This window comes from Aotus nancymaae, unplaced genomic scaffold (genome assembly GCF_030222135.1).
Source record: "Aotus nancymaae isolate 86718 unplaced genomic scaffold, 86718_ANA_hifiasm-v0.15.2.pri h1tg000028l, whole genome shotgun sequence".
Lineage (NCBI taxonomy): Eukaryota > Metazoa > Chordata > Mammalia > Primates > Aotidae > Aotus > Aotus nancymaae.
The window spans coordinates 27,316,217-27,327,446 of NW_026988441.1; the positions used below are offsets into that span (position 1 = coordinate 27,316,217).

At 52.9% G+C, this 11,230-nt stretch overlaps 1 protein-coding gene across 5 annotated transcripts in view; it reads left to right on the plus strand.

The window, feature by feature from the left end:
- PDE4C (phosphodiesterase 4C) overlaps nt 1-8,460 on the plus strand; it is a 39,281-nt gene extending 30,821 nt beyond the window's left edge. For all 5 annotated transcript variants that reach the window (XM_064381628.1, XM_064381631.1, XM_064381630.1 and 2 more), the window contains 6 exons: nt 420-584; nt 670-769; nt 2,672-2,826; nt 5,492-5,614; nt 6,718-6,900; nt 7,206-8,460. In XM_064381628.1, coding sequence (XP_064237698.1) covers nt 420-584; nt 670-769; nt 2,672-2,826; nt 5,492-5,614; nt 6,718-6,900; nt 7,206-7,550 — 1,071 coding nt within the window. In that variant the 3' untranslated portion in view covers nt 7,551-8,460. The remainder of the gene's footprint in view (nt 1-419; nt 585-669; nt 770-2,671; nt 2,827-5,491; nt 5,615-6,717; nt 6,901-7,205) is intronic.
- Nucleotides 8,461-11,230: the final 2,770 nt, after the last annotated feature.

Consider the following 11,230-nt stretch of genomic DNA (forward strand, 5'->3'; position numbering starts at 1 on the left):
CGGCTTCCAAGGAAAAACTCCTGGGGTTTCCTTCACCCCTTCCTACGCCAGACCTCAGGGACACTCAGTTTTCAAATCCTCCCTGATGTTTCTGAAGGGGATAATTTGAGCAGGGTATTGAAGGATGAATAGGAGTTCACTCTGGTGAAAGTTTGTTGTCCCGAAGCCTCAGCCCTGGCCCCTGGCCCTGAAGAGGAGAGAAATCTGGAGAGAAGAGCCGGAGACAGACACCCCCAGTCCCGTAGGGTCAGGGCTGGCCCACCAAAGAACAGGGAGTGAAGGAGTTCAGGAGAGCAGGAAGGGCGTCTCAGATGAGTGGGTACTTGAGGCATGGATAGGAGTTCAGAAGAGAGGAGAAGGAATAGTGTGTGCTGCAGCCGCAAGGCCAAGGCCCTGAGGCAGGGTCTGTGATGGACCAGGAGCGGGACCTGCTGAAGACATTCCAGATTCCAGCAGACACACTGGCCACCTACCTGCTGTTGCTGGAGGGTCACTACCATGCTGACGTGGCCTATCACAACAGCCTCCACGCCGCCGACGTGACCCAGTCCACGCACGTGCTGCTGGCTACACCCGCCCTCGAGGTACCGCGCCACGGCTGCATGCAGGCGGGCGGGTGCAGGGCTCAGAGAACCCGCCCCTCACCGCCTGTGCCCTCTGCGCACTCAGGCTGTGTTCACAGACCTGGAAATCCTGGCTGCCCTCTTTGCAAGTGCCATCCACGATGTGGATCATCCCGGGGTCTCTAACCAGTTTCTGATTAACACCAGTAAGTAGGAGTGGGAAGTGGGTGCAGGAGGGGAGGCGGGCCCTGCCTCCACCCTGTCCGCCAGGATCTCAGGCGGTTCCCATCTGCCCTGTCTATGAAATGACTATGACAGTCTTCCCTCCCTTCAGGGGCTTGGAGCAGGCCTGGGTACACAGTAGGTGCCCAATAAATGAGAGAATAACAAGCTGTGGCAGAGCTGATCTGGTTCCACCAATATCTTTATTTATTATTATTATTATTTTTTGAGATGGAGTCTCAGTCTTGTCACCAGGGTGGAGTGCAGTGGCGCGATCTCGGCTCACTGCAACCTCCGCCTCCCAGGTTCAAGCAATTCTCCTGCCTCCACCTCCTGAGTAGCTAGGACTACAGGCATGTGCCACCATGCCTAGCTAATTTTTGTATTTTTATTAGAGACACGGTTTCACTATCTTGGCCAGGATGGTCTCTATCTCTTGACCTTGTGATCTGCCCACTTTGGCCTCCCAAAGTGCTGGGATTAAAGGCGTGTGCCACCGTGCCCGACTATTTATTTATTGAGCCAGGGTCTTGCTCTGTTACCCAGACTGGAGTGCAGTGGCGCAATTTCGACTCACTGCAGCCTTCACATCCTAGTTCAACCGATTCTCCAGTCTCAGCCTCTTGAGTAGCTGGGATTATAGACATGCACCACCATGGCTGGCTAATTTTTGCGTTTTTAGTAGAGACAGGGTTTTGCTATGTTGCCCAGGCTGGTCTCAAGTGATCTGCCCACCTCAGCCTCCCAAAGTGCTGGGATTACAGGCATGAGCCACTGCGCCCGGCCAATTCCACCAAGATCTTAAAGTTTAGGATCCCATGAGGAGTCTAAAAAACTCAGTTGACAGACAGTTACCAGACACCTTTTGTGTGTAAGTCCTGGAGTGCTGGGGGTGAGAGTGGAGCCCCTCACTCAAGGAGCCGAGAGTCCAATAAGACAGACTCAGTGGTTTATTTAACCAGCACTGAGAGACTGGGCGCCATGGCTCACACCTGTAATCCCAACACTGTGGGAGGCAGAGGTGGGAGGATTGCTTGAGGCCAGGAGTTCAAGACCAGCCTGGGCAATACAGTGAGACCCTGTCTCTCCAAAGAAAGAAAGAAAGAAAGAAAGAAAGAAAGAAAGAAAGAAAGAACGAAAGAGCCAAGGGTGGTGGCACACACCTGTAATCCCAACTACTCAGGAGGCTGAGATGAGAGGATCACTTGAGGTCAGGAGGTTGAGGCTGCAGGGAGCCGTAATCTTACCACTATGCTCCAGTCTAGGCGACAGTAAGACCCTGTCTCTAAAAAAAGAAAGAAAGAAAAAAAAAAAAACCGTCACTAGGGCCAGGCACGGTGGCTCACGCCTGTAATCTCAGCACTTTGGGAGGCCAAGGCGGGTGGATCACGAAGTCAAGAGATCGAGACCATCCTGGACAACATGGTAAAACCCCGTCTCTACTAAAAATACAAAAATTAGCCAGGTGTGGTGGCATGTGCCTTTAATCCCAGCTACTTGGGAGTCTGAGGCAGGAAAATTGCTTGAACCTGGGAGGCGGAGGTTGCAGTGAGTCGAGATCGCACCACTGCACTCCAGTCTGGCGACAGAGCAAGACTCTATCTCAAAAGAAAAGAAAAAAACCGTCACTGAGCACTCACTGTCTCTGTCCATCGTGAGTCCCTCAGGAGACTTCTCAGTCTTGGATAGGAAGGGTGAAACACTGATACCCCCAGCCCTGCAGTCAGAGAAGGGCCAGGAAGCTGGATGGTTTCTTACAGGAGGGCATGCTAGAGTTGGGCCTTCACCGCATGGGTAGGAGTTCGCTAAGGATTTTCAAAAGCTGCCTGTGGGTAGAGTGGCTGGGGTGGGTGGATCTTGGGGCTCTCAGTCCCATACCCCCACAGACTCAGAGCTGGCGCTTATGTACAATGACGCCTCGGTGCTGGAGAACCACCACCTGGCTGTGGGCTTCAAGCTGCTGCAGGCAGAAAACTGCGATATCTTCCAGAACCTCAGCACCAAGCAGCGACTGAGTCTGCGCAGGATGGTCATTGACATGGTGAGGGCGGGGCGGGAGGCGGGGCGGGAGACGGGGCGGGAGGCGTGGAGGGGAGGACAGGCGCTTCTTCCTCATCTGCACACAGCAGGGTGGGGCGATATTGGCATGGCTGGCATGTCCCAGGCATGCCCTCACTCTGAGTTTGCGCTTCCTCGTCAGTGAAATGGGTCAGTAGAGCCAGGAGCAGTGGCTCATGCCTGTAATTCCAGAACTTTGGGAGGCCGAGGTGGGTGGATCACCTAAGGTCAGGAGTTCGAGACCAGCTTGACTAACATGGAGAAACCTCATCTCTACTAAAAATACAAAAATTAGCTGAGCGCGGTGGTGCATGCCTGTAATCCCAGCTACTTGGGAGGCTGAGGCAGAAGAACCACTGGAACCCGGGAGGCAGAGGCTGTAGTGAGCTGAGATCACGCCACTGTACTCCAGCCTGGGTGACAGAGTGAGACTCCATCTAAAAAAAAAAAAAAAACGCTGGGCAGGGGTGGCTCACACCTGTAATCTCAGCACTTTGGGAGGCTGAGGCAGGTGGATCACTTGAGGTCAGCAGTTCAAGACCAGCCTGACCAACATGGTGAAAACACCATCTCTACTAAAAATACAAAAATTAGCTGGTCATGGTGGTGTGCACCTGTAATCCCAGCTACTTGGGAGGCTGAGGCAGGAGAATCGCTTGAACCTGAAAGGCAGAGGTCGCAGTGAGTTGAGATCGCGCCACTGCACTCCAGCCTGGGCAACAGAGTGAGCCTTTGTCTCAGAAAAAAATAAGAAAAAAAATTAAGCACATCTGTCCATTTGATTTTTTTTTTTTTTAGGTAGGGGCACACCAGTAGGTTTGGGGTCTCATGCCTCATTCATTTACTTAACAAGCGTTTATTGAGCATCTATTGTGTGCTTGATCTGTGCAAAGACAGTTCCAGCTTTCATGAAATTCATGATCTGTGGTAGCTGTGACTGCAGACCTGTAGGCAGAGCTGTGAGGAGGGAGGTTCAAGGTGCTTTCGGAACCCAGAAAAGCCAAAGAGGTCAGAGAGGGCTTCCACGAGAGGCAACAGTGACGGCAGGGTGTGCAGAATGAGGAAGGCTGTGGGATGGGGAACAGTGTTCCCAGCAGAGGGAACTGCATGTGAGGAGGACTCAGAGGAAACCCAGGCTTGGAGTGAGAAAGGGATGAACATTTGGTGAGGTGGAGTTGGGGTCTTTTTTTTTTTATTTCTAGAGACTGAGTTTCACCATGTTGGCCAGGATGGTCTCCTGACCTTGTGATCCGCCCGCCTTGGCCTCCCAAAGTCCTGGGATTATAAGTGTGAGCCACCACACCCGGCCTGAGTTGGGGTCTTGAGTGGTGAGGGGACCGCATTTGGGACAAATGAGAGATTTGAGGAGAAGTTTTGAGACCATTGCCTGATTCTCAGAGAAGCCTGTGAACCATATCTGCATCACTCCTGGCTGGGCTGAGTCCACACACGTTGGGTTAAGCTGTTTTTTTTTTGCTTTGTTTTGGAAACAGAGTCCTGCTCTGTCACGCAGGCTGGAGTGCAGTGGCGTGATCCCCGCTCACTGCAACCTCTGCCTCCCAGTTCAAGCGATTCTCCTGCCTCAGTCTCCTGAGTAGCTGGGATTATAGGCATGCACCACCACGCCCAGCTAATTTTGTCATTTTAGTAGAGACAGGGTTTCACCATGTTGGTCAGGCTGGTCTCGAACTTCTGACCTCAGGTGATCCGCCCACCTCAGCCTCCCAAAGTGCTGGGATTACAGGCATGAGCCATCGTGCCCGGCCAGGTTAATTTTGTTTTTAAACATCTGTGCTCAGCGTTAGAAATAGCCCTCCAGGGCACATGGCGGCCACATGGAAGTTTGAGGGGTATGAAGTCACATCCCTTCTCACAGTGAGCTGCAAACTCCCCTGTGGCTCCGATGACCTCTGGACAAAGTTCTCCAGCTGCCAGAGGCCCTCAGCCTCCTCAATCTCGAGTCCATCTCTCATGAGCTCACTTCTTCCAGTCACAAGCCCCTCTTCTAGGTCCCTGCCATGTACCCATCTCTCCCAGCTCCAGGACCTTTGCACAGACCTCATCCTCCTCACTGTCCTCAGGCACAAGTCACCTCAGCCCCTAACCAGTCCTGTGGGGTCACAGTTGGGGCTGGAGGAGGCCAGAAGGGTCAACAGAGGCATCCTAGAGGATGGGTTATTTGAAAAGGGTTTTGAAGGATGAGTAGGAGTTAGGAAGCAGCATTCCAGGTGGAAGGAACAACCTGGCTAAATATCTGGAGGCTGGATTTGTTCTAGGGTTTGCTGTGACTCACCAAATGCCTACCTGCCCCACCCACCCCACAGGTGGGTTTCATTGAAGACATTGCCCACCCACTGTGGGAGACCTGGGCTGATGAGTCCCAGACACACAGGTTTGATCACCTCCCTCCTACACCCTGTCACACGTGGAATTCATGGCCAACCCAAACAACCTCCCAAAAGGGGTTCCTGACTGAACCCCTCTTGTGAGCAGGGTTTGCAGTGAATGCCATTGGATCCTCCCATTTCACAGATGAGGACGCTGAGGCCCAGCGGGCTCTCTGAGCTGGAGTGGCGTCTGGGAGTTGGGAGTGAGGGGCGGGGCGGGCAGGGTCCTCGTGCCTGTCACCGTCCCTTGCCTGCCCCCAGGTGCTGGCCACAGACATGTCCAAACACATGAACCTCCTGGCTGACCTCAAAACCATGGTAGAGACCAAGAAGGTGACAAGTCTCGGCGTCCTCCTCCTGGACAACTATCCCGATCGCATCCAGGTGTGTAGCTGGGCAGGCACTGGGGCCTCCGTTTCAAATTTTGGTTTTACATTAAAATCAATTTTAGCCAGGCTTCTTACGCATTTAGTGTGAGAGAAGCCTGGACACAGTGGCACGTGCCTGTAATCTTAGTATTTAGGGAGGCCAAGGTGTGAGGATCGCTTGAGGCCAGGACTTAGAGAGAGGCTGCACTGAGCTGTGACTGCACCATTGCACTCCAGCCTGGGCAACAGAGTAAGACCTTGTCTCTTCAAACAAACAAACAAACAAAAACCCAGGCATGGTGGCTCACGCTTGTAATCCCAGCACACTGGGAGGCCGAGGTGGGCAGATCACAAGATCAGGAGTTCAAGATCAGCCTGGCCAACATGGTGAAACCTGTCTCTACTAAAATTACAAAAAATTAGCCACGCGTGGTGGCGCGCACCTGTAGTCCCAGCTACTCAAGAGGCTGAGGCAGGAGAACCGCTTGAACCCAGGAGGCGGAGGTTGTGGGGTGAGCTGAGATTGAGCCATTGCACTCCAGCTTGGGCAACAAGAGCAAAACTCTGTCTCAAAAATTAAATAAGGCTGGGCTCGGTGGCTCACACCTGTAATCCTGGCACTTTGAGAGGCTGAGATGGGTGGATTGCTTGAACTCAGGAGTTCGAGACCAGCCTGGGCAAAACCCCATCTCTACAAAAATATAAAAATTAGCCGGGTGTGGTGGTGCACGCCTGTAGTTCCAGCTACTTGGGAGGCTGGGCTGAGAGGATCGTTTGACCCTGGGAGGCAGAGGTTGCAGTGAGCCAAGATCTCGCCATTGTACTCCAGCCTGGGTCACAGAGTGAGACCCTGTCTCTCTAAAAAAAAAAAAAAGTGGAGAGGACCTCCATTTTTGCAGTTCTCATTTAGCTTCATTTATGAAGTGGCGACTGTATGCCAAACTTGAAGAAATGGCAAGAGTCGCATGCCTGTGCCTCAACCACTTCTTCAACTCCCGGCCTCAGTTTCCCCACTTGTAGGATGAATGTGCCCATGGCACCAAGCCTGTCTGTGGTGGGGGGGCAGGTCTAGGCGTGGCTGGGCCCTGCCAGTGCCCTCCTGAGCCTCCATCTCTGCAGGTCTTGCAGAGCCTGGTGCACTGTGCCGACTTGAGCAACCCTACCAAGCCGCTGCCCCTGTATCGCCAATGGACTGACCGCATCATGGCCGAGTTCTTCCAGCAGGGAGACCGCGAGCGTGAGTCGGGCCTGGACATCAGCCCCATGTGTGACAAGCACACGGCCTCAGTGGAGAAGTCCCAGGTCGGCAGAGGACTGGGTTGAGCTGGTATCGACACTGGGAGGGAGGAGAGAGGGAGGGGCTGAGCCAACCCCACATATACATTCAGCCCTGTGGGGTCAGAGTTGGGGTTGGAGGAAGCCAGAAGGGATAAGGGAGGCCTTCTAGAGGATGGGTTATTTGAAGAGGGTTTTGAAGGATGAGTAGGAGTTGGAAAGCGGCATTCCAGGCAGAAGGAACAACCTGACTAAAGATCTGGAGGCTGGATTGGGTCTAGGGTTCGCTGTGACTCACGAGATGCCTACCTGCCCCACCCCGTCCACCACAGGTGGGTTTCATTGACTACATTGCCCACCCACTGTGGGAGACTTGGGCTGACCTGGTCCACCCAGACGCACAGGACCTGCTGGACACGCTGGAGGACAATCGAGAATGGTACCAGAGCAAGATCCCGCGAAGCCCCTCCGGCCTCACCAACCCCGAGCGGGGCGGGCCTGACAGATTCCAGTTTGGGTTGCCTCTGGAGGAGGCAGAGGAAGAGGAGGAGGAGGAGGAAGAGGAGGGCGAAGAGACAGCTTTAGACAAAGAGGCCTTGGAGTTGTCTGACACTGAACTACCCCCCGAAGCCAGCCCAGACCCTGGGGACCTACCCCTTGACAACCAGAGGACTTAGGGCCAGCCCTGCGTGAACCGCGAGGGCCGTGGGATGGTGAAACCCTCTGACTTGCAAGCAGACTTTCCAGGAAGATGCCCCATGTGGTCCCTGCTTCACTTTCCCACCCATTGAGGGAGACAATCAAGCTCTTAGTTTTAGGCAGCGCTCAGGGTCTAATTGGAGGCACCTGGCTGGGGTCCACTCTGACCCCGGGCTTGCCTGAAAGAGCTCTCTAAGGGGCAGCCTCTTACAGTGCCCTTGGGATCTTGCTCCCGGGCTTCTCTCCCTGGCGTGGAGAGGTGGTGTCTGCTAGAGGCTCTTGTCCACCCTCTCCAGTGGTCACTCTTGAGCCACATCTGTCATTTAATTCTTTCCTTATCAAATATTTATTGCCCATTTACTTTGTGCCAGCTGTACGCCTCTGTAGCAGCCCTGCACAAGGGGTGGGGAGTCAGGAGACCATTCCAAAGGCATCTCCCCATCTTCCTCTACCAAGCAGCTCTCTGCAAGTGCATGAGACTGCAAATGGGGGCATTTTCAGCACCAAAGCTTTGTTCACACCCAATGTTGTTTCCGAAGCTGTGGTAGGGAGCAGGAAGGGGGCAGAAAAGAGAGGCTGGGCAAGGTGCGGAGGCTCATGCCTGTAATCCCAGCACTTTGGGAGGCTGAGGTGGGAGTATTACTTGAGCTCAGGAGTTTGAGACCAGCCTGGGCAACACAGCAAGACCCCCATATCTGCAAAACATAAAAAAAATTAGCCAGGCATGGTGGCGTGCACCTGTAGTCCCAGCCACTCAGAAGGCTGAGACAAAGAGGATTGCTTGAGCCCAGGAGTTGGAGGCTGAAGAGAGTTATGACTGCACCACTGCACTCCAGCCTGGGCAACATAGCAAGACCCTGTCTTAAAAAAAAAAAAAAAGAAAAGAAAAAAAAAAAGGGCCGGGCGCGGTGGCTCAAGCCTGTAATCCCAGCACTTTGGGAGGCCGAGGCGGGTGGATCACGAGGTCAAGAGATCGAGATCATCCTGGTCAACATGGTGAAACCCCGTCTCTACTAATACAAAAAATTAGCTGGGCATGGTGGCGCGTGTCTGTAATCCCAGCTACTCAGGAGGCTGAGGCAGGAGAATTGCCTGAACCCAGGAGGCGGAGGTTGCGGTGAGCCGAGATCGCGCCATTGCACTCCAGCCTGGGTATCAAGAGCGAAACTCCGTCTCAAAAAAAAAAAAAAGAAAGAAAGAAAGAAAAAAAGAGAGGGCTCTGAGGCTGGGCACAGTGGCTAACACCTATAATCCCAGCACTTTGGGAGGCCAAGGCAGGCGAATCACCTGAGGTTAGGAGTTTGAGACCAACCTGGCCAACATGGTGAAACCCCGTCTCTACTGAAAATACAAAAATTCACCAGGCGTGATGGTGGGCGCCTGTAATCCCAGTTACTCGGGAGGCTGAGGCAGTAGAATCGCTTGAACTCAAGAGGTTTGTGGTGAGCAGAGATAGCACCATTGCACTCCAGCCTGGGTGACAAAGCGAGACTCCGTCTCAAAAAAAAATAATTTGCGAGGCGCGATGGCTAATGCCTGTAATCCCAGCACTTTGGGAGGCTGAGGTGGGTAGATCGCCTGAGGTCAGGAGTTCGAAACCAGCCTAGCCAATATAGTGAAACCCCACATCTACTAAAAATACAAAAAATTAGCTGGGCATGATGGTGGGTGCCTGTAATCCCAGCTACTAGGGAGGCTGAGGCAGGAGAATTGCTTGAACCCAGGAGGTGGAGGTTGCGGTGAGCCGAGATCGCGCCATTGCACTCCAACCTGGGTAACGACGTCGAAACTCCGTCTCAAGAAAGAAAGAGAGAAAGAAGGAGAGAAAGAAAGAAAGAGAAAGAAAGAAGAAGAAGGGAGGGAGGGAGGGAGGGAAGGTCGCTGTGCCTGGCGTATCTCTGAAGACTGATTTGACCTATGCCCCAGGTGTTGCTTTATCGCTGTATTTTCTGTCTTCGGCGTCTCTGGATGTAGGAGCTCCCTGCTTTCTCTGTCCTCAGGACCCCATGCGGGGTCCCCCCCACATTCCTCCTTCCCTAGGACAGCAACAAAAACACACAACTGAGGCCCCAGAGGCTTTCTTGCCATCATAGCCCATTCTGGGCCTCAGTTTCCCCTCTGTAACCTGATCCTAGTACTTGCACAAACTCTGATTGGAGGTTGGGGGTTGTTGTCTGTGACCTCCCTGAAATATCCTAGACATTTGGGGTACTGAGCATTTCCTTGGGGTTAAATAAAATCTTTACATCTTAAGACATTTGATTGACCAAATTGAGTGTCCTACCTGTTTCACGGATGGGGAAACTGAGGCGCAGAGCGGTCCTATTGCCAGCTCAAAGTCACCATCTGGGCACCCAATGTTAGCCAGCGGCGCCCCCTGGTGGCAAGCATGGGAGACAGGCGGGGGGCGCTTGTCGGGAGTTGGAGGGTGGGTCGGTGGGCGGCATCCTCCCGCCCTGATGCTTCCACCTACCGCACCTCGCCTGGAACAGCTCGTCCTGCTGGTAGGGCCTCCGAGCGGACTGGGCGGCACAGTGCTCAAGCCTCGGGTTCGATCCCCGCCTCCCGAAGTCTCAGTATCCGCCCCTCCCCTCTGCCTCCCTCCTCGTGTGCCTGAAAATTTATACAAGATACAGGCGTCATCACAGCCGCCCTCGGCTTCCAGAGCAGCTGGCTTCGTTCGTAAATATTATAACCACTCCGAATTCATCATAATCACAGTTAATGATAAAACTCCACAGTGCCAGAGCTAAAAGTCATCCGGGATCACGAACTTGGTGTGTTTCCTTCCAGACTTTTAAACGGCAGAGATTTAGGGGATTTCTTTGTTGGTGGTGGTGTAGGTTTCAAGATCCCCGCCTCCAGTCCTCTTACAAAGTAACACATGTTCGCTGTAGCAAATTTGGAAAAAACCGAAAATGTATAAAGAAGGAAATAAAATTCTGTTATAACCAGCCATAGATTATCCACCTGCAGTATTTTGACTTATTTTCCTTTTTTTTTTTCCCCTCCATCTGTTATAAGATATTTCTAAGACTCGTTGCCTTGCTGGGAGCTCAGACGCACATCCCCCCACCCCCTCACCCCCTGGCCTTTTTTCCGAAAGCTCGGACTTGTTCGGGCATGTTCCCTTCTCCCCTTCTCACACAGCCTGGCCTTCCCTTAAAGAACCCAGTATGCAAGCCGGGTCTTGTGATTCTAGCCAATAGCAGCCGAGTAATTCTAACCGATAGCAGCCAAGTCCTGTATGCAAACAAAGGCTTGTAACTTTACCCAATAGTAGTCCTGCTCTCCCACAACCAATCGAGCTCCTTCACTCCCTATAAAACCCCACGTCTGAGAGGAGTCCGTGCAATTTCTCCAGCCCCTCCTGCCGGACCGCAGAACCTTGCCCAGGAGCCTGAATAAATGCTTCATATTGGATCTTCTTGTGCTGGCCTCAGTTTCTTCCTTTTAAACTCGGCAAGAACCCAAGAACAAACCTTACAATATTCGTATTACTTTTCTTTTCTCTCTTCTTCTTCTTCCTTTTTTTGAGACGGAGTCTTGCTTTGTTGCCCAGGCTGGAGTGCAATGGTGCAATCTTGGCTCACTGTAAGCTCCACCTCCAGGGTTAAAGAGATTCTCCTGCCTCAGCCTCCCGAGTAGCTGGGATTAC